We start from the raw sequence: 26,461 nt of genomic DNA, 5'->3' as shown, positions 1-26,461 counted from the left end.
TCAACTTCTCTGACATAGGCTAATGAGAACATCTCTGATCAAAATCAAGTCGTGCTCTCCCCTGTGTCCAACAAGGCCTGTCCTACCCGAAACATAGGACGGGAGGCTCGTAAGTAGCAGAGACATGGTGTGCACATGTCTCTGCTGACCCAATTTCACCTGAATCTGAAATTGGCTCCAGAAACACACTCCACCTGCCACATAAGAATCCCAACCAAAAAAAAGATAATTACAGGTGAGCAAGCTGGGCATATCCATTTTCAGATCCACACTGTAACAGCCTGCACTTAATGCATTTGTGCATGGCCCATGGCAAACACAGGTGAAAAGGAAAAACATTCGCAATATTTCTAACAAACCAGGCAGGCTCAGCAAGGAAGAACTCTTCCAAACCCACTGGTTGCATCACATTTTCCACTCAGCCAGAATTATAGGCTGTAGGGGCATGCAGCCTAGTCAAAAATGATGTTTAGTTAAAAAGCAGGTGTCAGATGCAGAGCTTTGCCAGCATTGGTGTTTGTCTCTTCAAGCCTCAGCTCTTGGGGCCAGGTGACAGCACCACAACTTCAACTCTTGTTGCCATCAAGAGAACATCTCTCCTTCCTGACTGTAGGAAAAGATAACCCAACTCCATTCCAGCATACAAACCTGGAAGAAACAAGCATGGTTTTTATTTTTATTTCTGAGGTTTTAAACCCAACATCACGGTTTTCTGATGCTTTAGGTTTGGAGCTGACAAAGCATTTCTGCACTGCTTGGCACGAGGAGTGACAGAGCAGCTTTCCAAGGCGATGGTGCATCACTTGTGACACCCTGCTCCCAAAGCGCGAGACCTGATGGTCTGCGCTGTTACTACAGGAGAAAACACTGCCGTGGGGAGACTTTTGTTTTAGCACTGCAGACTCCAAGCCCCAGGAACAGGACTCCCGTATCAGGGTGGGACAAATAACAACCCTCGTTTGCAAAACACCAAGGGGGAAAAATAAAATAAAAGTGAATGACAGTACACTGGAGTCCTTGGAACTGGAATTCCTTGGATCATTGTGATACTGGGCACCAAAACCATTTCAACCTCGGGGGGGGGGGGGGGGGGGGGCAGCAGGCAGAAAGAATGGGACACAGCCACATCTGCCTGCAGAGTGCACACAGGTGACACCTGGCTGCAATGGTGCATCCATGGCACAGAGCAGCCCCAGCTCCCGAGTCCCAGCCATACGGTACCTGCTGACATCTGCCTTAGCAGACGGATGACCCTTACTAGAGCATAAGCAATCCGCTCCCATCAGGCAGGAGAGGCCGGTGCCTGGTGAGCACCACTCACTCCTCTTCCCTCTCAGCCTTCACTCACAGTCAGGAATCACACTCCTGACTTCTGTCAAGTCTTCTCTTTTTGTGGGGGAGGGTGGAAGAGAGCAATCAACAGACAGAAGCAGAGTGTGGGAGCAGAAGTTCGAGCAAATTTCTGTCAAATTCACAAAACTGTTATGGCTGAGGGAGGGAAGAATGTCTTTTTTATATTCCTCAAGGACATTTTGTTACTAAACTTACAGCAATTTATTTTTCTAATGTTTCCACAAGTGAAAGCAAGGTTTTGCAACTTGCTAGGCAAAAACATTTTTACTTTCCGTTTTGCTAGGTAAAAATTAGTTTTGCTTGAGGGAAAACAACTTTTTTTTTAAATTGCATTCTGGTTCAGACAAAAAAAAACCACTCTTCACATAGCATATTATATCTGTTTGTGAAGAAGGCCTTCCTGAACTTGGTGGCGGTGGAGTAAGAGCAGTCTTGCTCACTCTGTCAGCAGCTACTTCCAGCACCTTTCCAGAGGAATTTTGGTTTCTATGTCTTCCCATTTCCCATCCACAAGCCCACCCCACAAAAGCAAAACCCAGGCTTGTAAAGATACCACTCCTTGCATCTTACAGAGGCAAAAAGCAGAAGGATGCTCAGAAAGGAAAGAGTCCAAGCCTGGCACCGTATCTCCAAGTACAAAGACCAAGAGGTGAGAAGTCCATGTTACCTACAGAGATGAAGGAGTCACCATCACCTTCCACACCCAAATATCAAGGCTCCACTAAAAGGATGAGCACATCTTACCCACATTTAATTTCTGTGTCTTCCCCAGCCTCGATGTGAATGGGTATCAGTCCCACAACTCAGACTCTGCCGCCCAGATACGCATATCCCCAAGCGCTGATGGACAGTGCTTGTTGTACACATGGAAGCACGAACATGAGCTGGAATCTCAGGACAACTCCACTCATTAAAATACTTCAATACTTGAGTATTTCATTTAATGCACCTTGTTTCTAGCACACAAGCCCATCTTAGACTGCACTACAATTTTGGCATCTGCTAGGCACTTCTGCCACTGCCGTGATCTCCTGTGCAGTTTCATCTATACAATGCTGACAATCCACCAAAAGAAGATGACGCACAACCCAGAGAAAACCAAGGACCATTAGAAGCCCTGAATTTCATGCTGCTTCAGTGAGTTTTACAGCTGCATAAATGCACTAACTTCTCCAGCATTCCCATCCCTATGGGAAGGCTGAAGGCCTTTAGGGTAGGGACTCTTCTGCTATAGCTCCTCTTCTAGCACAAGCAACGTGTTTATAGGTAAAGATACAGGTCTCATGCACTGCACGTGTTCTTTGGACGTCATTCTGGGCATGACAAGCCAGGACAACTCAGACCACCTAAAGCTGACCACGTGCATAAGTCTTTGCATGCATGAGGGTGAAGAGATGGTTTCCTTTTCAGCACAGAGACAGCTGCTACTGTTCTGGCTGAAAACTGCCTGCTTGGGTTGTGCTTCAGCACATCCACACCCCAGGGTTAGTTCAAGGAAAGAGGACTGCACTGCTCTGTTGTAACACAGAGGAAACACCACTTTGGAGATGATGTATGAACCAGGAGACCACTCACTGCTAACGCCAGCCTGCCTGCACAAGCACCAAAGCACGAGCACAAGACTCCTCTCCCACCGAGCTGTTCACCAAGAAACCCGCAGTAGTTGCGGTAATCTCACTGCCTGGGTACGCAAAACAGAGGGGAGCAAATGTTTAACAGGAAAGATCAGACAGCACAAATTCACATGAGGTGGTTTGGGTTTTTTGGGTTAAGGTTTGCAGTTCAACGCAAAAAGGGCTCTAAAGAAATGGTAACAAGCATAAGCAAGCAGTCTGGCACAGTTACCTACTTCATAGCCAAGCACTACAAATTACATTATCATAATCTATGACTCACTGGAGAAAAACAGATAAAAGAGAAAGTTGCTTTTGAAATAACAGGAGGAAATGTAAGAAATAATTGCACAAAAACTTCTTTGGCTGTTTAAATTAAACACTTTTGTGCCTGAGGCTCCAAATGAATATATGGAGGTCTTTTCATTTCTGCAGTAATCACGTATTTCCTGCTATTACTGATAATTATCATTACTGATAATGACTTTAGAATGGCACACTTAAGCAGGGCTGTTATTTTATTTGCAGCCTTTCCGAGGCGGGAGCAGCGACTGAGCACGTGGGAAGCGGTAACACCGGGGGAGGAACACGATGACAGCTTGTCAGCAGAAACATATGTCAGTTTAGTGAGGAGTTAACAAGGGGTGGTACCGGGACCTCAGCGTGCCACAACCAAGCAGCCTCTAACATACATTACATTACATCCCATCCTGATGCAGCCTACGATCTTGTCACCTTCTTGACAGTTGATAAACCAAGTCTGAATTAACAAGTAGTTTCCTCTGAATTTCTGTAGTGCAAACCTAGCTCTGAATTTGGTATCACATGGACCTGACGCAAAGCTCAACATTAAATCAGCTTAAGCCTTTCTGTTGGCTTCCAGTGGGCAAGTCATATTTCTAAACAGGACCAGGTGGTTAAACAATACTTTGTCTGAAGTAACACAAGCATTTCTCATTCTTTCCTCATCAACTTTTGTATAAGCTAAAACTGTTTACCAAACCTAGCCCAAAATCAACAAGTGTTTTATAGTTAAACAAGATCCCCTTTTTTGTGAATAAACTCTGTACAATTTTTTTTCCATCTCCAGTTCCACACATCCTTCATGTGGATACAAGGACAAGAGGATGGTAGGAGAGGCCAGAAGAACATCTGCTGCATGACAGCACAGTCAGATACTCCCATGAAGAGCCACCAGGGATCCAAGAGGGATGGGTTAAGCACATAGGATTACAGGACTGGAAAATTAGGGAACAGGAGACAAAAGACCAGAGGCTCTTTAGAAAAAAAAGTGGGTTTTGTTGTTCTGCCTCCAGAAGCACTCAACACAATCAAATACAACAACAGTATCAAGGCAGAGAAAATGATAAATATTTCTCAGCTTTCTTCTATTAACAGCACTCATAGCAATAAGGCTTAAATTGACATTTTAAAACATACCAGCAGGTACTCAGATCCCACAGCAACAAGTAGCTGAAATAATCTAGTAGCCTTGAGAAGATAGGTGTCCCGTTTTGAGGGTAGCATTTCATCTCATCCATTTGCCATGCCTTGCTACTTTCTCTGCCTTTTTTGGGGAGCACACTTTGTTGCCCACATCATCCATAGCTGAGAACCAGCTTGCAACTGCTTCTAGAGCCAGTCACTCAAAGACCTGAACCCTAACCAAGTCATATGCACAACTACTAACTCTGTCCACACTGACAGGGCAAGGGAGCTAGAAGAAAGATTACCATGTCATCATTGCATCAGCTATGTTCAACAGATTTTCAAAAAGAAAGATAGCCTCTTATTTACTACCCTGATACAGAAGCAGCCATCCTCCAGATCAAGCCTTGCAAGATCTATTCCCAAGTACCATACAGCTCAAAAATCCCCATGGGTTCAGTGAATCAGGGCTACGTAGTACAGAACAAGCAGTGTGTTTTAAAGGTAACTGCTCAAAAAGACCATGCTATCACTCCAATTGCAACAGCTTCAGAGTGCAAAATTACAAAAGGACAAAAAAAAAATACAAAAAAGGTCTTTAGGCTGGATTCTGTCCATTTCACACCTTTAATATTTCTACGGTGTATGTTTCAAAGGAAAAGTGAGCAAAACCCCCACTATTTGGAGCAGTTCTGATGATAAAATGCTACCAGATAGCCCACTGGGTAAACCATTAGAAAATAAAAATAGCGGTTGCAAATGTCATGCCAGGCTTTCAAATGAGCCTGAAAATACACATGCAGTTAAAGAAAAAAAGATCTTTCCTTTAGCATGTAAAAATGTGTTTACTGCCAACAGACCACAAAAGCCAAGTGTTGCAAAAAAACACAAAACACTTCAAAATGAGGCATTTTATTTCCCTCCCCCAACAGACGAGGTGAAACTGCTTTTTTAAATGCTCACTTTTGCCTAGCTGTGGGTGTTTATACAATTTAATTTTTGGAAGTAGGCAGGGGAAAAAAAAATGTCTTTTCAGGCAGCATTTTCCTACCAATACTCACCAAAGGGAAGGAGAAGCACATGAAGGCCAAATGCACGTAAGCGCATGTCCTGTGGGGATGCTAAGGAGGTTTAAGCTCTGCTGATGCCCAAGTAACAGCAGATGCACGAGGGTTCGGTTATGCACCGCATGTGAATTATGCTCAGCAACATCAAAATTTTAGCCAAATTGCCTCAATTTCCTTGAGCAGCACTGTATAGGCAAGCACTCAGAGAAGGCAAAGACAGACACACCTGGTGAACTCTTGTGCTTCTTGACTACTGCACTACTTCAGGTCTCTATTGTCACTTCAGAGCTAGACACTATTCAGGGGCCTGATCCAGCACTAACACAGCCAGTGGAAGGAGGACTGTGCTGCCCTGAAAAGGTGTTGAATCAAGCCTTTGATCGGCTTTGTTTAACAATATCAATTATTAGTGTCAGAGTTGTACATTGATTTGAACCGCCCTACTCCTACCTACACTTTTAAACACAAAAGCTGTCATCAGGAACTGCATTGAAGTTCCTGACATCCTAATCTGCTGGGACGATGGTTAAGCTTGCATCAGACTAGATTGACCTCAGCAGCCCAGTTCCATCATCAGGTCCCATTTCAATCTCCTGAACGGCTGTTTCACTCTTGGCATTAGCAAAGAGAGCAGCAGGATGAAGTTGTATGGACTTATGACTGGTGGCCCATTTTGTGCTGGATTCAGAAACCTGGCATCATTCTGAGTTGCAGGGAAAATGGAAAATTCTGAAATTTTTCCCAAAGCACAACTAACAACACTTTGCTTTCTCATGTTGTGTTATCATATACAGCACAAAAATCATTCAGAACAAGACAACATATCAATGCTATTTACAGCATCACTTCTACCAGCTCTCCTTTTACTCATTTAATTTGCTGAAAAGCAGAACTGAAGTATTCTGCATGTAGCCTACAGTCCACTGAAGTCAAGATTACTTCCACAGACTTTTCAATAGAGTCCCGCTCCCATTCAAACCAAGACAATTCAAACACTTATGACTGCCATCCAGCCTAGCATTAATGATTTACATTTGCACTATGATAATGGTCCAAATGAAATCCACAAAATGCCACACAGGACCTAAACTTTGTTACTTTTACTTTCTTTTCTACAGTACTTTTAATCAGTTTGCTATTACAGAATGTATTCTGTTGTAATGTCATGATAATTCAGAGAAAAAAACAGTAATTCACCTAGGTAGTTCTCTTTCTCCTGAGCACTACACAACGTACTCGGTAATTACTGTTTTATCTTCTGGAAAAGGGGGAGAAGGGAGAGAAAACACACACCCCACAAATAAAATCCCATACATTTCCTATAGGCCACTTTATTTGGTGAAGGCAGCAGAAACAGCCGAGGATTGTGAGATAGCAGGTGCTGACGTACAGAGTGGTGGGGGAAGATTACTATAGATGCTGATGTGAGGCCATAAGTCTGGATCTGCACTATATGGAAGATATGCAAACAAGTACAAAATTGAATAAGAAGAATTTCTGTACTTGTTTTTGCTGTCTAAAAAAGACTATAATCATCCACCTGTCCAGAAATATTCAGGATTACAGTGGAGGAAAAATTATAGGCAGGGAAGTGCAGCAAGTACTGTATTTGTTAGAATTTCTCTTGGGGCACGTAACCTACATAAGTCCTGAAGAATGGAGAAACACCTTTTCCCACCCCTCCTTGAACTCTGAGGAAATTACATCCAAGCTCTGCTGTGAAAAGAAAAAAAAATAAGGACTGAACAACTTATAAAGCCTTCTCTTTTAATAGTGATGTATTATGACGACTTCTATTTAGATAGAAATAAAAACAATGCAATCGATCAGATGCAAATTGAAGAATCCCCATCTTGTTCCTTTTTCTATCATCCATGGAAAGTTTTTTTGTACAGGGTTGCAAGTGATTTGCCCTTTTAACTATGGGACAGGAAACTGCCCATCTAAATACAGGGGGGCTCCTTCAGAACAAGTACAAGAAATTGACAAAATGCCACAAACAGCTCAGGGAAGGCAAGTTCAAAAAGCACATCAGCTCATCTCCTACAGTTAAATACCCCCCCCACCCAATCTGCCTTAATTCTGGCTGCAGGTGGATCCCGGAGGACGTGAAGCATACGAACACAGCCAACGTGTTTGTGCCCACCTCCCCTAAAAGCTTCTGAATACATCAACTGACTTCAACAAAATATAAGAGTAGCAGAGTTTCAATGACATTAAGTTCCTATGAGCTTCATAAAAACAGGAGTCAAGGAGATGAGGAGGACCCTGCTAAGGTCCTTCCCCGAGGAAAAAGCTACATTATGAACTGAGCCCTATTTCTCATCAGCAGATCAACCCAACCTCAAGCTACAGAAGACTAGGTTTCTTTGGGTCCATTGCTGGTGTAAGTATTGTACTAAATATGACTACCTACTAATTTCTCAGATAATAATCCTACTAGCACACATCATCACTATATACATTCCATCACTAGAATTGCACACAATGTTTATGCAAGAACCACAGAAGACATGCTTCTTATGATCTCAGCACTTGGCTATTAGTATATATTAAACATTGTCTTGTACTCTAGCTGACAGGAGGTCCTCCTCTTAACCCTAGTTGCTGAGGGAGTTTGCAATACCTATATGGCGCACACATACAAGGAAAACAACAAGCATGTTTATTGACTTAAAATTTAATAAGTACAAGTTTTTGGCAGTAAAAGTTATACTGATACAGATATCTGGAGGTAAGAAAGCCAACTGTAAGACCAAGGAGCTGGAAGCAACTTTCATTCCTACCTGGTTCAGTGCAATTTCTGACATATGGCTGCCCCCCATCCTCTGGGACATCAGTCATGTTCTCCTCATTTGCTTGCAGTAGCTGTCTCCCGCTCCATTTGTCATTACTTTCCTCAGAATAACTCAGGGCATCATAACCTAAAGGAAAAGAGCAGTAGATACGTGAGACTGCACAGGAAAGGCAACTCCTGACTCTGTTCCTGAATGCTTGGAGCAGCCAAAACCAGTGTCCCTTGGGTTAGAAACAGCAATGTTTCTAATCCCACTGGAAAGGTACACTGCCATTAACTCCACATCCCAGTTAGTCCCAAAAACATCAGGAGTCAGGTTCATTCCTCCACAACTTCAAAGGTTCATACTAGAAAAGCATCTATGGTTTCACAAGAAGTTGTAAGCTTCAATCAGTTTAAAATTGGACTACCATCCACTGTTTTGGCTTAAAAAAACCAAAAACAAACAACAAAAGCCCTACAAACCACCACACACAACAACCCCCACCCCCCCCCCCCACCCTTGTATCCATTCCACCCCCCCCAACTTTTGTAGGCATTTCACTGCTCTTAAGTATCAGCAAAACTCTGCTGAATTTTGCACATGCTTATACAGCATTTAAGCCATTTCTGCTTAGGATTACAATCCAATCTGCTGCTGAATGAGGCCTTGGAAACACAGTGTTTGACACAAAAGTTAGGTAGGCTTCTTTGTGAATCAACAAAACACTACGCAGGTGTTAGGAAAGTTCTGCCCCAATGGAGCATGAGGTTCCTCGGGACTGCAAGGGCAGAGCTCAGCACCCACACCAAGTCAGGAAACACGAGCAGGGAGACTGCATCGGAGGGGGGACTGAGGCAGAGGAGCAATCGCCATTTTCCACTTACATTTTGTAATAAACATCTGAACAGTTATTTTCAAAGTGGTCAAAAGGGATCCATTTCAATATCTTGTGCCCAAGTCTAATGACATCAGTGGAAAGGCTCCTGAACACATTCACTGCAGGCCAGGCAGAAGCTCTTCAATGCATTAGGAAGCATTCATTTATAAACATGGAATCTACATTCCTTCAGGTTCTGCTCACAGAGCACAAAACTACTGATGAAAACATCTTTATGAGAGTGTAGCTATATTCATTCTCAAAATGGTTCTTATTAAGGCCAACTGCACTGTTATTCCCACCCAACACAATCTCACCGAAGCCAGAGCATGCCTCCAAGTCACTTCAGTAGCCCTCTCTACTTCTAATCATTAAGAAACGTCTATAAACATCAGGGGCACATACTTCATATAAAACTGAAAAAAGGGATAAACCCCGGTCCAGCAGGAGTTAACCATTTTAGACCCAGGGTCTGAGTGTACTCTTTACCATGCCCTGTCCTCCTAAGACAAAGCATGTGCACTTTTACTGACTTCTTATTTTCCAATACCAGCCATATTGCTTTTGCTCACCAGTTTCTTTGCCAGCAAGACACAGACCTGACTGCAAAACAGCTGCACGCTCTCAAACAAAGTTTCAGTGCTACACATGATTGCTGTTGAGAATACCAAGAAAACCCCCAAAACTCTATTCCTAGGCACTGCAACCCAGTGAAACAAGAATCACCATCTGGAAGGCAAGGAAGTAGCCAAGAGTAATAAAATAAGGAGACGGAAGTGGCACATCTTCAACTCTAGCAAAGGATGACAGTAGGCAGCACCAGGACTTTGCCACGGAGAAGCCACAAGGAACTGAAAAGTGAATATTGAGAAGCACGTGCAGGCAGTGATAGCTGGGCAAGAAACACACTGAAAAGTCGACTCACTGGGTACCAAAACCAGTTTGCGTTTAATAAATGTGAAGACACATTATACCAACCCCCTGGCTCCCATCAACAGCACAGCACAAACTGCAATTGTTCTACAGCTGCCTTGTGACCCAGGCTGATGGACTGGTTCCAGCTGCACACTTGCAAGGCACAGGGTGGTTTCAGGTACAAGTATGCAGCAAGTAACCCTACAAGGTAACACCTTACCTTGTCTCATTACTTCTGACTCCCTCCTTGCTTTACTCTCCCCTTCAGCTTTGCCTTCATGCTGCTAAGTGAAAACATGTTTTAGCAATGTCAACAAAAACAGCTGGCTGATTTTCATGTTATTCTTGGAACAATGCTGGTCAGCCTTGGACATGTCATGTCTAATTAGCTGAAAGCACGTGCTCATGTGTCAGTTCCACGCATCCTATGTAGTTTTAGATTCAAGGGAGGAAGAAAAAAAAAAACAAACTTATTTTTAAGCCACCAAGGCATCCACTTTAAGCAGGCACACACACCAAATCAGCTATCTTGCAACAGAGACCTTGAGCCCATCTAATAACAAACAGCATTTGAGAGAGATTTCCACCCACCCATCCATCCATCTTTTTTCCACCAAGCAGAACACAGGCTCTCTCACAAGGACTTTGCCACTCAAGTTACTCCTCAAGTGCATATCACCGATACCGTCCATGGCCTTTCTCCTGCATGCACTCAGGTTGCAGCAAGGCCTGGCTGTCCTGCCCACTGGGAAGAACATGCAGTGTCTGTCAAACTTCTAGAGTGTTTTGAGGCCACCAGGAAATGACAGGCTTTACTCCACACAAGGAATTCACAGTGCTGGGGGTCTGTGCAGAGGCTGGAGTCTGCATCCAATGCCTGATACTTCAAAACCACCTTTAAATCTGAACTATTCCCAGTTTTGTCCAGCACTGTGGAGAAAGATCACAAGCAAAGAGCAGTGGAACAGAGATTCAAATCTTGGGGCAATGTCTCAGAGGGTGCGTAAGGATAAAGTAAAAGGTTCTCTGCAGTTCCCAACCCTTTTGTTCGGTTTTCTGACTCATCCCATTGAGAAAGAGGTGGTCAACCTGAGACTTCTCTGTCTTGCCCACATCACAGTCTGCTCAGGGCAGCTCCCATGTCATGCTACCAGCAGGGAGGCAATGCTTGGGAAGGGGCTGTCTGGAAATTTGCATCCCGGGCCAATGGCAGTGACTGTGACAAATGCTCCCAAGACACACAGGAGTCCGCCTGTGTGCATGTTTGCGGGAACAACCACAGCACCTCTGTTTTCTAAGTGTTTAACTTGGTAAACTAAATATCATCATTGGAAGTTTCAAGCACTTTGTACTTGCTATGCTTTACAAACTTTAGAGAATGCTGTTTGCTGTTTGTTTAGTCTGTGAGCATGGGTAAGAGCTTAAGCTGTGAGTTAAACATATACAAACATAACTGATAGAAGTGGACTGTGTTTCTCGGAATGAGCACATGCGATAATGCAGCATCAGGCATCTCCCATAACAATAAACATACTCTGGTAATCTGAGCTAAGCAGCTTCAGTTCCACATACAAGCTGTTTTCAAAGCAGAGAGGCTCTTCTCCAAGCAGTCAATGCTTCGTTGTGTGTCGCTGCATGGAGAAAAGGCACAAGGGAGAACCCGCAAGGACTGCAACAGCCCAGAATTTCCTGCAGAAACCTCTCCTGCTCCCTCCCCACCCACAACGCCTTTCTCTCTCAGATGGCAAACTTTTCCAAGCAAGGGGTAGAGAAGAAGAAAGTCATCTGAGGTGACTTTGGAAGGGGAAAAGCTTAATTTGGCAATAAAAGTGTTTATAAAGGCTACATTCAGCATTCACACAAATCAGCGTAAATAGCAGCAGAACTTGTCCACAGCCAAACTTGATGGGATGGCTGTGACTTACACCAGTAAAAGCTCTCCTCTGGTACCTCCAGGTTTAAGCAGGCTCAGCTGTCCCACAGCAAGACTCACAACTCACTGACCCCAAAAATCATACCTCGGGTATCTCCACTCTAACACACATTTGGCTCAACAGAGCAATAGAAAATAGAAGTTATAGATGAAAAGAGATGCTTTCTTCCAAGGTTTGGCCTTCCAAGGATTTTCCTGTGAAAACAGGGACACATCAAGATTTTAACCTTGCTAACAAGGACGTTTTATGACAATTAAATGGGGTCCACGTTTCCCTGCTTGCCAGCACCGGCCTCCCTGCAGCATGGCCAGAGGCAGCTCAACGCCTGTCCTATGGGCACAGGCTGCACTCCTATCAGCCCCTGCAGAAAACAACTCAGAAACTTGGATTCGTGTTTTGGCAGATTCAAAGACAAACCACAACAGCCAGCTGCAGTTTAACCCTTCACACGTGGCTGCCTATAAAACAGGGACCTCACCCATCCCATTGGATGCAAGGGGGCACCACCATTTTGGCCTGGCAGCATCTCTCCCTGCTTCAGGTGCTGGCACGAGGCAGAACCGCCACCACGAAGCGCTGCAGCACCCAGCACCAGGTACATCACCTTGGCCGTAGCATCCCACCATGACAGGGCTGCATGAACAGCACGCCACCACCACCACGGCCAGGTGGATGGACCCGCTCTGGCTTCCATAGCCCCTTCCCATCTGCACTGGTGAGGTCCCACCTTGGGTTGCCACAATACTTGCAGCGGGAGCACCAGCACCTCAGGCTCGCCTGCGGGAAAGGCAAAAGTATTTTCTGATCTATAAATATTATACAATCACACCCCCAGGACAGTTTCAAAAAGGCAGATGCAACAATCACAAATTCTCTTTGAGAACAAATCTTTTGCAATATGTGCTTTTGGCTTCTGATTTCAGACTGTATCTTGCTATCCTTTATTCACCTGTTCTAAGGCAAAACTTAGGCTGACTTGAAGCTTCACATCAGCTAGCAAAGGCTGAGGGGCCTGAGCCCTTATGTCACTAAACAAGGGCCTCATCCTTTGATTTCAATATACACTAAATCACAGCCAGCAAAATGTAGAACAAAAATCTGATTCCGCAGAGGGACTATGAGAACAGCAAGGAGTAAGCAAAACTCTTCTTTCAAGGAAAAGTAGGAAAGGTTATAAAAAGAAAGCTAACAGTTTTCTTTCTGAAAGTGCAGTTACTGAGAATTGGATGATTTTTAATGGGAAACATGTCAAAGCCTTTATGTCAAAGCCGCTTTTTTTTTTTCCCCTCAGCAGAGGTAAAGACTACTAAACATCTTGCATTAGCTACATTGTCATTTTGTTCAGGCCAGTATATAGATTTAGACATTTTTCTTATTAATGTTTTAGCTGCTGGCTTTATAATAAAATAATACTGTGACATCTTTAAAAACTTTGCTACAACAAAGAGTTTTGCCAAAGTTCTGTACCATAGCATATTTCAAAGTGGGTGAATTATTTTAAGCACTGAATGTCACCACAAGGTATTTTCCACAACTTCAATTACCCAGCACCAGTTTTACATTACAGACTCAGAACCCAGGTTCTGGAGAGCTTTGTGCTTCCTCCCAGATATATTCCCATGGACAGTAAGCATACGAGTCATTTTTCCCTGTCTTTGTGCCTGTACTGCATTTCATAATACAAATAAGACAATGCAGATGATGCATTTCCACTGGCCACGTCTCTTCAAATAAGACAGGGAGCACATCAGTGTGTGTTTGCTGTGAGCTCCTGTCCCTGCCAAGTTGGGGCAGCAGTCTGGTGAGAACAGGCTCTCTAGCAAGATTGCTGATCCGTTCTACTTATGATCATGAAAATGAAATAGAGTGGAAAGAAGAACTGATCAAATTGCTCAGAACTTCTGAAAACGCTGTGTTTGTGACCCAGATCTCCACGTGAGAACTCAGGAGCTCCTTACGCTATTCCAGATGGCTCTGGCTGGAGTTTGCAACTTACAGCACTGCAGAAACACAGCTAAACACATCCTGATCTGCACTTTTCAGCACGAAGTCTACTACTTCATAACGCCATATGACATCCCAATGTTCCCCAATTGCACACTGATCTCAGAGGAGTGCATTTATTTTCAGCATTAAGGCAAAGGAACCCCAACAAGCCAGAAACGCGGCAGGACCTCAGAGCAGACATCAAATTTCTAGTGGGGACAAAGCAACCTGGTATGGAGCTTGGGGTCCACCTGTGCTTCTGTGGGACAGACAGTGCTGGGGGGCCTTTGCGTGGCTAGCCAACACACCTTCGACAACTGAATGAGACAAGAACACCCAAATTCACCTCTGGAATGAGGGATACAGGTCAGGGGAGACAACGATTTTACACTGATGTGACATTACCTGTCTTACACTCAGGCATGTGGCTCCCCAGCAAAGACTATTTCCACACTGGTTTACTTAACACACCTACACAGATGAAGAAAACCCTTTTTAATCTTTTTATTGTGATAAAAGTGAGCGCAATTGCCCCCTTCATTAGGATTGTTCATTATTTCTGGTCCAGTAGCACTAAGTGGCTTTAGACGGGAGGGGACACCACTCTGCACAGCACTGTATGCAGGCAGTCCCTGCCCGACATGCTGCACTGTGCAAGTGCACGACTAGCAAATACAGCAAGCTCACACTAACCATGAGGCCAAGTATTTAATGCATACATACAGTGTCTCCTCTAAGTGCATGCCACCACATGAGGGAGAGACTTACTAGCATCTTTCTCTCCAGGCAGCTGATTAAAAAAGAAACACCCCCCACATCCATATCACTGAGATCAGAAGGTCATTTCATGAACCTGGCCATGAAGTGACAAGGTCATTTCATCCAAGCCTCCAAAAACACCCCTAATTATTGGAAAATGACAGAAAAAAGTTAAGAGGAAGATGAGGTTTGCTAAGGAAAGGTCATGGAAAGCTCTCCTGGATCAGGCTGGTGTACGGCGGTAACTCAACACAAGTGTATCACAGCCCTTCTCATCCAAACTGTGGTTGAGTCAGTGGACAAGACAACTTCAAATTAATAGGGGAGGATTAAAAAACATCCAGGCATGATGTTCAGCTGGGGGAAACTGGAATAACTCCTTGAACTTCAGCGCAGAAACTGATTTACAGCAGTGGAGGATTTGGCCCAATATTGTTGAAGCACAGAAACGCAATGAAGATGAAAGGTGCTCGTGAGCAGCAAGCTGGAGCAGTGAAGAGCTGACAGGCCAGAGGCTGGCCCAGCCAAGGCGACGGATCTGTCACCATGGCCTTTCACAAGCATAATGCATTGCTGCTAACGGCTTCACAGAGCTGGCAGGTATCCTCAGCTCTTGCTGACAATAAACTACTTTCTATGCAAACTGCTAGATCCTGCTGGCCGAAGCCAAAAACAGCACAGCTTTTCTGAAATATGCTTGCCCTCCCTCCTCCCTTGTCTGTCCCTTTTATCTATTGTTTTGATGGTGGCGGCTTCAGGTTTTGGAGGGTTGGTTTCACACACACCCCTTCCAACTAGCTGAATTATCTCCCTCTCCCTGTAATTTTCCTACAGTGAATAAAACAGGAAAATATTTCTGGGGAAGAAAAAAGCTGGAACAACCAAGCACAAGCTCCCATGTTAAGCTAGCAGCAGAAGTGGGGAGCAGTGTTGCGGTTACAAGACAGACCAGATGAACCCTCTCAGCAGAGCAAGACTCAGCTAAAATAACTGTAGCATCGCTCCAGAGCTGCCCTTCCACATCTCTGTCCGGCCACCCCCACGGCTGCCGGCCCCCAGACTGCAGGTAAGCATCTGGTCAGCCCCCATACACAGGTTTCTCCTAGCGCAATCAGATCTGCCACAGATTGTCACAGCATAATCTGAGCTCAGGATTGAATAAGCATTTCATAAATGGATTATCTTTCTTTGTAGGCTGATTTGGGAGATGCTTTCCTTTCAGAATCATCAGCAGCAAAGACCATAAATAGAGCAACCTCAGGGGGGAAAAAACAAAAGCCTACATCTGGCTTTGAAGAGCAGCCTGCTCCTTACATCTGATTCCAAAGCTGTACTTCCAGATGTACCGATCTAGATGAAAAGGGGCAGAAGGGTAGGGAAATGTGTTGGCCAAGCCACCACCGTTGTTAATACTTGTTTAACACAAGTAGGGCACAGAGGCCAGAGCAAAGTTACAGGCACTTAATAAACAGGAGAGGGTGCCTGCACCAAAGGCCTCCAAACCTAATTAGATGGCAGAGCACAAGATGACGCAGGTGCAGAGTGGAGGAGCAGCTTGCTCGAGGAAGACAGCAGGCAGGCCAGCGAGCAGCACTGTGCGAGGAGTGGCAGAACCAGGTACCAGCAGCTCTCCACTCCCACAATGCCCAGCCTCTGCCTCCACATGCTGCCCAGCCCCGAGATCCACCATCAAGATCAAGGCAGCAGCTAAGGAAGAGACCCTGCAGACCTGCAAGCAGTAATGAGAGGGGCGACCTGAAGGTCCCGGAGCAATCAGGCACTACAGAAGTATTTTAATGGTGAGCATGACTCGTCAGAGCACCCAACTGATTTGAGAACACAAGCGTGCTCCATAAGCCAACTGATGCTTTAGGAAACCCTCAGCTTGTTGGAAAAGGTGTGAAATGACACTTAAGTCTGCAACAGGAGTCCTACTGCATTAAGACCCAACAGACATACGCACACCCCGGTGAGGTGCAGCCCTGAACACTGCGAGGGGTCATGGAGCAAATGTGTCCATGTGTTGGGGCAAAAGTAGAGCCTGCTCACAAACCAGGCACCTACCAGCACCAGGAGAAGGCAGGGGAAAGCATCTGCAGAGGTCACTTAACAGAAGTATTTTCAGACCCTTGGCAAGACCAGTATTAAGCTGGTGCAGCACAGGAATGAGGACTTGCCCATTTTCACCCACCAATGGAAGATACCAAGGTGAGAGACACCAGCCAGCGGTGCTGGGAGGGGACCTGCCCCAGGATGTCAGTCAGGTGAGGCAGAACACACAACAGGAGACATAGCTAGATGGAAAATCCAGATCAATTCCCTGCCACTGAGCAGCACCTACCCCCGTGCCCACAGCCTCCTCTCCTTGCCACTTTTGTAAATCCCCATGGAAAAAGTGGCAGATGAAGAGTTGCAGGATTTCTTCTATCCCAGCTCTTGTAATTAATTTCTCAAGACTCACTCTCCAGCCAACAGCCATTAAGCTCAGCCAGACCTTTGCAACAATATTCACCCTAGATGCCTCACGCCTTCTCCAGGGGACTGACTCTGCAGCCTACCAGCACTTCTTACCTTACTGCCCAGCCGGTACTGGTGCACAGCACAGCTCCCAGACCTTCCCGGCTGAGCTGCTGCTGCCGCCTCCTCCTCCCCTTCACACCCCTCCCACAGCCTGCTTTCCTACCAGCCCCTCCATACAAACTCCCATCTGCCACCAACAGCCCTCTGCAGTCTTGTACCCCTGTCCCTGAGCCTTCTCCCACTTCCATGGAAATTCTGTAAAGGGGGGCCAGAAAAAACAATTTTGGTCAAATGAAGTACTTCTTTTGACCAAATCACTTCTTGTAGTGATTTTTCAGTTTTATCACTACACAGTGACCCAAGTGCCAGCCACAAAAAAACAACCAAAAAACCCCACAACAAGAAGAGAGTAGCACTGATGCCACGTGGCCCCACAACCAGAAGATGTGGCAGGGACAGGGGAGAGGCAGGTTCAACCCCTCCCCAGGTAAGGTGGGGCAAGAATACCGCTGCAGCTCTCCCCATTGCCCAAGATGGGCTCCAGCCACCAGGGAAGATTTTCCCATGGAAGTTGCTGCTCTGGGAGAGGTTATTAGGTTTTAACCAGAGCAGAGGCAAAGCGTCCATCGCTTCCCCGTGAAGTCGCCCCCTGGCTTTCTCTACCTTCATTATTTGTTGAGGCAGGGCTGAGGAGCTGCAGGGGAGACAGCACTACCTCCCATGACTTCACCTTTCTGCTAACAGGCAAGGCAGCAACACCTGAATCTAAGCTCCTGCACAGCCAAAAAGGGGCAGAAACAAGGTCTAAATTCTCACCACGCACCCCTCCCCAGTATCTTTCTGCCCCATTTATTACAATTTTTCTATGTGACCACCACTAGGAGAAAAAAAAGAGCAACCTGCACAAAACCCCCAGACACAATTATATCCCAAATGCCTCTCGCTCGCTGCTACAGAAGTAAATGCAACCTTGATTAAAGATCCAGCCTGGTCTTAGAGGAGGATCACAGGCCTGGAGGGATGAAGTACAAGTTCTCCCGTTCTCCCACCAGCAGTGACCACACAGATAGTCTTTGTCCAAACCGATCCTCCTCTCTGACAGTTTGAAGACCCCTTCAGAGACATCAGAGAGGTTGACTCTCTGAGCCCAGAAACCTGTCCCAACCTCAAACACACCATGCAGTATCACAAAATACTGCCTCTGTACCCATCTTCCCTCATATGCACCCTCAGAGAAGCGAGGCAGAAGACCAGGTACCCACCTGAGAACAACACAGCCTCCACGCTCCCGTGCACCTACCATCTTGGCTCCCAGCCCTCTCCATGGAGCCAGGCTCCTGCACGCCTCCAGGCAGAGGCTCACCAGCCCTCTCCCAGCAAAAAGCACACGACCCCACCAAGGGCCCCAAGAAGCTTCTGCCCCTCCCAGCCATCACAGGCACTCACGAGCAACAGCTGGGAGCAAAGATCCAAACACAACCCAGCTGCTGGTTGGGAAGGCAGAGCACGCTCTGAAGGTCACAGCACAACACGGAAGAACAGTAAAAAACATGACTTTGGGCTTATTTTAACTCTGAAAAGCTACCTACCATCTGAAAGTGAAATTTCCACATGCATTCTGCTTGAGCGTTCCTATGCTGACACCCTGAAGACAAAGAAAACTTTAAGGTCAGGCTGTGCTTTGTAGAAACCCACTTACGGCAGTGATCGCTCATCAAGCTTTCAGTCATTTCAGGTGGTGGCCCTGCCCAGGCAGAGGCTGGGGTCACCACACTGATGTCTGCAGAGGCACCTGGGAACAAGGAGCAACGTGCAAATGCCCTCCGCTCGGAGCATCCGGTGGGTGGGGGTGCTGGGCAGCACCTGTAGCTCTGACGTTACCTCCAGCGCTTTATGCAGCAAAGCTCAGAGGACAGAAAAATATCTTTCCAAGAGATGAAATCTTCTACTGCTCACTGCAGCCTTTAAAGAGAAATACCATCATAATTCCCCTCCCGGGCTGGGCAAAGCAAAGGTAAACCACACACAAACTGGAGCCTGTAGCCAGAGCATGAGGAATGATTTAAGAGACTGAAGTTTTAATTCCCACTCTGCCACAAACTTGCTGTGACCTTAACCAAACACTTGCTCTGTCACCAATCTCATCCTCTGCCTGCTTCAGCTCTGCACAAGGCCTGTTTCTCCCTACACATTTGTACAACTCTTAGCACGAGGCAGATGCAATACCTAAATGCATCACAGCATACGCAGCACAGCTTAGGAAGGCACTGCCGTATCGGGAGGAACAGACTGAAATCTAGATGCTGCGTGGTGCAAACTAAGAGTTTTACTGTTAGGGACTCAGGCGTTCTCTTATGCTTACCAGTTAAATGGCAATAAAGCAGTTTCCTTTTTCTTCCCCCTAAGCAGCAGCACCCCTCGTCACTGCTGTAGAAGTGGCGAGGACCGGGGCTCACTGCACAAGAAGGGCCATCAGAGGTGAAGGAGTGACGTGCTGGCAGTGCGTTAGTTACTGTGTCAGGCCTGGAGCCCCTGCCGTGGTAATTGTGCGCCCCGATTACCAAAGGTACTGCAGTATCAGCAGCTCGGCTAGTCACAGAGAGGATGCTTTAACCTTGAGCACACTTCTCCTTTTTCGCTTGCTTCAAAAATTGAGAAGTCTCCCCAAAACTGATTTTAAGTAACTATTTATACAGACTGCATGTGTTCCCATTTTACCTGTCTTTTCACTTCCCCAAAAGTTATAGATAAAGCCAAAAGCAATAGCATTTTTTCCTCAAGGAAAGCAGAGGAGAAATTAGCTGAAAAAGTCTCTTTCATTAACAAGAAAGTATGGAAGAAGATTGTCTTTTCTCTAAATTTATGAGCTCTGTGACATTTTATATTCTTGTAAAACAGGAATTTTGATACAGGTTTTTATTCACAAATAAACAGGAGGTTTTTTTTAAAAAAACTAACCATTAAAAAGCTAGCTCTTTTTAGGTCTACTAGTTCTACAGGTCAGCAAAACACCTCCACCTCAGGCCAACCATAAGGTATAAATCATCTTCTAGGTAGTGCACAGACTCCACGGGAACCCATGGATTTCTGCATGCACTTCTCCACCATCCTGAACAGTGTTGGTTTCAGGCTTAGTTAACTGAAGATAAAATTTCCTGTTCACTGTCTTGTGCCAAAAATTGTCATAGGATATGCGATTATTCCAGGCTTCCTTGATTGTTCATTACCAGTCTGTGCAGAAATTTATGTTTTCTTTATTATTCATATCAGCTTGACCATTAAATTGACCATTCCCTCCTTCTTGCTTTACACATAACAGTTTAGCAGCTGGTAAAAAAATACCACTTTTTAAATCTCCCTATCATGCCTCCTGTGATTCAGCTCCCCTCTAAACTAAACAATGTTTTTCTTCTTATGATAATCCTTTCATGCCTCTAATAATTTTCATAGTTTTTCCTTGGACGTTCTTCTATGCCCCTGCTTAAACCACACGATACTCAAGGTGACAGTTTCCCACTGATCTATACAATAGAACTCAGTATTTTTAGCCTGAATCTCTACTTTCATTTCTCAGGGGTATCTTAACTCTTCTGCTGGCACTCTCATTTCATTAACATTTCACCTGTTACAAATGGAAGGTCTGGACACTGTTGATATTATCTCTGCTGCTTGGCAGCTGCTGACTGCCAGGCGTGATTTCCACTGTGCCCTGGCAAGGTACATCTTTCCTGACAGAGCTGTTGCTCGTTTATTCTGCCCTGTGACGTTCCAAAAATGGGACAATCTCCTAATACCGGCCAGCAAACTCTGCTTTTGCCTGCCTCCCACTGCTTCTGTGGCTGATGTAGAGGTGAATTTCAGGGGTAGATAAAACAGTATGCTCTGCATTAACCTGCTGTAGAAGCCAGCACATTTTTTCCCCCTAATAAATAGAGAGGAAGTTTTCAGAGGCATAAAAGGAAGATGGGCAATAAATCTCCCCTCCCTAACACATCCTCAGGGCAGCTCCTCTCCCTGATCCAAGCTCCTTCCCAAGCATCCCCTCTCAGCCATGCTCCTTGCCTCACTTCCTGCAAGGGACGCTAGGCAATCCCAAAGTACATTCAGACTCCTTGCTCTTTCCTTTTTCTGCATTTCACCAAGACTCTCTGAGCTCCCTTCTTATGTCAGCGACATCCTCAACTCAATTTACCAAGCCTCCCTGCTCCTGGCAATGCAAAAGCGCTGTTCAAAATCTCCCCATGCCACTGTCCAAAACATGGGCTTTGGATGGAGCAGTGAAACCAACAGAAAAGGTCCCTCTGACTTCAGAGCAGAAGCAAAGAAACACAGGGCAGCATTAAGAGTGTGTTATAAGTGGTTGCACCACAAGTCACCCAGGTCATCCCAGGCTACCTTATCAAACTCACGCATCACGATTTTCTTTCTTCACGGTAGACAGCAAGGAAAAAATTAGCAACAATGAATTAAAAAGAACCTAAAATTTATTTTCCATCAGTAACAGTGCTACTTTTTATACAGTTCCAAGATCCTGTGGCTGCTTGAACCTGGAAATCAAGACCTTACATGGCTGAAAAAGCAGTAATTGAGATCCTCATTGTCATCAAATAGATCCTTGTTTCTTGGAAGGCTTGGGTAATGTGTTGCAGTAAGAGTGTAATTCTCTGGAGGAGACACCTTTTAAAAAGCAGTGGAAAATGAGTTGTATTCCAAACCCATGTGACAGGGGCAAATATTTGGGGTTTGACTGGGTTTGTTTTGTTTAGGAGCTGAACATTCACTGCTCCTTCCCCCATATTTATGTACTTCTCTTCTAATTCTGAGTGGACATGGTGGGAGGAAAGACAGTTTTGGGTCAGATGAAATGTTTTAGTCAACCTGGAATAAAGCATTTTATTTTGGTTTGGTTTGTCCTCTTTTACACTTCTAGCTAAATATAAATCCGCAGAATTAAATCTAGTCTGAAAATATCATAAAGACATGCTGGGAAAAGAAATATAGCAGCTCTTCCCCTGTGCCCCCCCCAAAAAAGAACAAAAAGAAACCATGACTTTTTCCCAGTTAAATTCTAAAATATATTAAAAGTGTCACCCTTGCAGCTTTGCCTACACAATCGGCATTGAATTTACCCTGCAAGCCGAGGGCCTGCTGTTTGCACCTGCTTCACCCACACAAAGATCAGTGGGACAGGCAGCGGGCCAAGGCTGGAGGGGAACTCCTGCAGAAAGGACCCTGCATCCAGAAGTGGCATCTCCCGAGAAGGTACCAGAGGGCAGCAGTCTCTGCAGGGTCCATGGCCGAACACACGCAAACCCCAACCAGCACCGTCAGTGCCACAGGCAGTGCCGGTCTCCAGGCTCTGGAGATGAGCTCCCTGTGGAGATGGATGGAGTGGCTCAGCCTCCACGCACGCGGCAGCTGGGCAGCCCTGCACCCCAGAAAGACGTGCCCTCTCTCTGCTGCGTCCAAGCAACAAGGAGCTTCTCTGGCAACTGCTGCTACCTGAACAGACAACAAACAGCTCAGGATACCAAGTCTTAAGGGTGTAAATCCACCCACGGCATGGCAAGGTGAATTCCTCAGATGAGGAAGGGCAGAATCTGTGCAGAATCGACTCCTCCATGGCTTTCTCACACCTCTGTGCCAGCTCCCACCAGAGCCTATGCCACGCATGCCCAGCCAAGCTCAGTCACTCCTTTAGCCTCTGCACCGCAGCAGCAAAGCTGAAGAAGCTGGAAGCCTGGAGCTGGCTGCCCTGAAGGAAGCGGCCCTTGGGCTGCCTCGGCTCACGGGGGCTGCAGAGAAGGAACAAACAGCCAGAAATGGAACAGATCAGAGAAACGCACAAAGAGCAAGAGCAGATCCTGTTCCCTCAGTGAACATGACCCTCCTGTGGATTATAGATGGAACAGGCCTGCTGTGTTCCTCTGGTGAGCTGGGTGTTGCAAGCACTAAAAATAAGCCACCCCTTTCAGGAAAGAAAGAAAAAAAAAGAAAAAAAGGACTGTCTTAAGCCCTGGCTCCCAGTCTGGTATCTAAACACCAGAATGCCCTGATGATAGGGGAGCCATCACAAAAGAGCAGAAGCCGGGGGGAGGTTCATGCTTTTCTCCACAAAAGATAAAGAAAAAAAAAATGGATCTTGCAAAAAATAAACAAGCAAGAGGGAAAAGGAAGCTTTTGTGTCTGATTTGGGCGGGAGTGTTGATCTGCTCGAGGGTAGGAAGGCTCTGCAGAGGGACCTGGACAGTCTGGATCAATGGACCGAGGCCAACTGTATGAGGTTCAACAAGGCCAAGTGCCGGGTCCTGCACTTCGGCCACAACAACCCCATGCAACACTACAGGCTTGGGGAAGGGTGGCTGGAAAGCTGCCCAGCAGAAAAGGACCTGGGGGTGCTGGTCGACAGCCGGCTGAACGTGAGCCGGCAGCGTGCCCAGGCGGCCAAGAAGGCCAATGGCATCCTGGCCTGTGTTCCCGAGCCTCTGCCCCCACCACGACTGGCGCAGCTTCCCAGACAGAGCTGCGGTGGGAACACGCTGCCAGCCAGGTGTCAGGCTGCAGGCTGTGCCCGGCTCTTACGCCAGTAGCGGTCGGCAGCAGTGAGCACACCTGTGGGAGCTGCGCCCGGGTAGAGGAACTCCTCCGCTTAGTGGCAGAGCTCCATGAGGAGGGGAGTAGGTTGAGGAGTATCAGGGAGCGTGAGAGAGAGAGAGAGTACTGGAATCGCACCCTGCCTTCCCTGAGACAGGCCCAACAGGCAGACAGGACGCATGAGTCGTGGTTGAGTCACCATCCCTGGAAGTATTTAAAAGACGGGTAGATGAGGCGCTTAGGGACATGGTTTAGTGGGCATGGTGGTGTTGGGTTGATGGTTGGACTCAATGATCTTAGAGGTCTTTTCCAACCTTAATGATTCTATGATTTCAACACAAACATGTTTTTCAAGTTAAAAAGACTATTTCTCCCTTCCCTTTGCCTTACAACTCTTTTCCCCTTGTGTTTCCCTGCAACAACACTACAAAAACTACACTTACAAATCTGTAACTGTTATTTGTTTAATCATTATTACTTACTGCTTCCACAGTGCTGGAAACATGCTAGGCACTTTGCAACATGGAGACGAGGTCTCAGCCCCAGAGAATACATCATCTCTGATATTTAACTCCACTGTACAATACTGTATCTGGATTTGCTCCCTAAAAGCACTCTTTATGTGCTGTGAAATTCAGGAAAACTCACTGATAGCCAGACAAGGAAATACAAAGCAGGAAACCCCACCGAGAGACCTGGAGAGATACACAGGAAGGCAGGCTGGACTTTTGCAACCCTTACAGATCTCCCAGGCCTTGCGCTAAGGCATCTCATTTAACTACCTGCTACACTGGCACAGGTGAAATTGCAGTGAAGCTAGTGTAAGAACAGGGGATAAAACATAATGAAATGAGCGCGTGGAGGAGATGGGAAATGTGAAATGAGCAGTTCGGGGCACACATGTGAATTTAGGCCTTGCAAATGGGTAATACTTCCCCTTTTTCTGTATCTGTTCAGAAAACGCATGAGACAACTTTTATCACAGATAAGAACATGCTGAAGGGCAGCTGCTGGCCTCACAATTGATCCTGTGCCTTCTTCCCTACAAAACTGAATTCTCTGCACTAATGCATCTCTTTCGTTCCCAGTGCATGGGGCTAAAATTAACACCGGATAGCAAGAGCCACAGAAGAAACCACAACGAGGAGCTCAAGAAAGGCTGTGAAGGCTTGCGCCCCACACACAGTGTTTTAGATGTTTCAGGGTGCTCATGGTCCTTCACTCAACTCTATTCTCTGCCACTGGCCAGGAAGTGGATCTGGTCTGGAGCTGCCACGACAAGCTAGCCGCAGACAAATGGGCTCCAAGAGCAGGAGAGAACATCCATCACATGTCCTCTTGGAAAGCCCGGTTCTTCTACAAAGTGGACACAAGAACAAGGCTTCCTATGCTGCTAGATTAGCAACTCTTTCTTAAGAAAATGAGCAAAGCACTAGTTCCAACAAATCTTCCAGGTACCATCAAGCACTTCCTCTCTATCAACGCTCAACATTATCCCTTCTCAACAGTTCTCCAGCCAACAAACATTTACCTACAATTACCATGAACTGTGCCTACCAAAGGTCCCAGCCGCATGCAGGTTTCTGCCCTCATTCAGACTGATCTATGTGTCACTAAGCCAGGCTGAAAATTACCTTAGTGACATAGAGTGTTTTCCCTATGGTACCCACTTAATTAAATATTGAAAGAGCTATTACCTTTCAGGGATGCCTCTGCACTGGCTGTGTCCATTATTTATAACATAATGTATTCATCATGCATTTTATCCCATGCTCCTATCTGCTGATCTCATAACAGGCCCTTAAAAACAATTTTAAGCAATTAATCCTACCTTAATTACAGACAAATATATATAGAAGCCCCAGGACATCTCTTTCTTATCTTTATTAGAAGTAAGTAAACATATCTAGAAATAAAAATCTGGTAATCAGGAAAGAGAAGGACAAAGCCCACCAGCCGTGGGAATCGCAGAACTGGAGACAGGCACATTTTAATCAGCCACAGTAAAATTGCCGGCTTTGTCTGTCTGGAAAAAGTAAGACGTGTCCTGCTGCAGCTTCTCTCCCATGACAGGTTCTTCTACTAAAACTGCACCACTAGACGCTGCCTCCTGTATTCTCTTTCACACTGATGATACAACCCAAGGCTTATCACACCAAAATACCTTCCTTTTTCCTGCCTCCCACGACCCTCCTAACCTCAGATCACCGGCACAGCCATTTTCCCAGTCAACAGGTGTCAGCACTGAGCTATCTCAGGTTGTACCTTGTCCTTTCCTCCTCCTCCAGCTGAGAGCTAGTCCTTCAGTCCCGCAAACAAATTCGGCTGTAAAGCCCAAGCTCATCTTAGCACTGGGTGCCAGCTCCCAGCTGCCCCTGGGGAGGATGTGTGCACTGTAACAGCCATGTATCAGGGCAGGGAGAACACAGCTAGCGTCCTGCTTGTTTGATTCTGCTTTGTACCATTAGGGTCACTTTTCACAGTCCCTCATGAGGAAATTAGCTGTGGGACTCCCTCCAGCAAGAACGAGGCCGTTCAGCCTTGTGCATCTCTGCAGGCAGACCCTGCATTTTAATGCAGTCCTCCTATTCTCTCTCCCACATCCATACCATCATGATGGTTATTGAAAAAACTT

General features: G+C 45.9%; 1 protein-coding gene across 1 annotated transcript in view; it reads right to left on the bottom strand.

Moving 5' to 3' along the window:
• SLC24A3 (solute carrier family 24 (sodium/potassium/calcium exchanger), member 3) overlaps positions 1-8,580 on the bottom strand; it is a 148,515-nt gene extending 139,935 nt beyond the window's left edge. Inside the window, exons 1-2 of the mRNA XM_009330134.1 lie at positions 8,514-8,580; positions 8,248-8,415 (exon numbers count right to left, since the gene is read on the bottom strand). Of these exons, the coding sequence (XP_009328409.1) occupies positions 8,248-8,415; positions 8,514-8,580 (235 nt within the window). The remainder of the gene's footprint in view (positions 1-8,247; positions 8,416-8,513) is intronic.
• Between the last annotated feature and the right edge of the window lie 17,881 nt (positions 8,581-26,461).

The sequence above is a fragment of the Pygoscelis adeliae genome, unplaced genomic scaffold, assembly GCF_000699105.1.
Source record: "Pygoscelis adeliae isolate BGI_AS28 unplaced genomic scaffold, ASM69910v1 Scaffold188, whole genome shotgun sequence".
Taxonomy (NCBI): Eukaryota; Metazoa; Chordata; class Aves; order Sphenisciformes; family Spheniscidae; genus Pygoscelis; species Pygoscelis adeliae.
The sequence above is the reverse complement of the archived record's forward strand: the minus strand, read 5'-3'. Positions and strand labels throughout refer to the sequence as shown.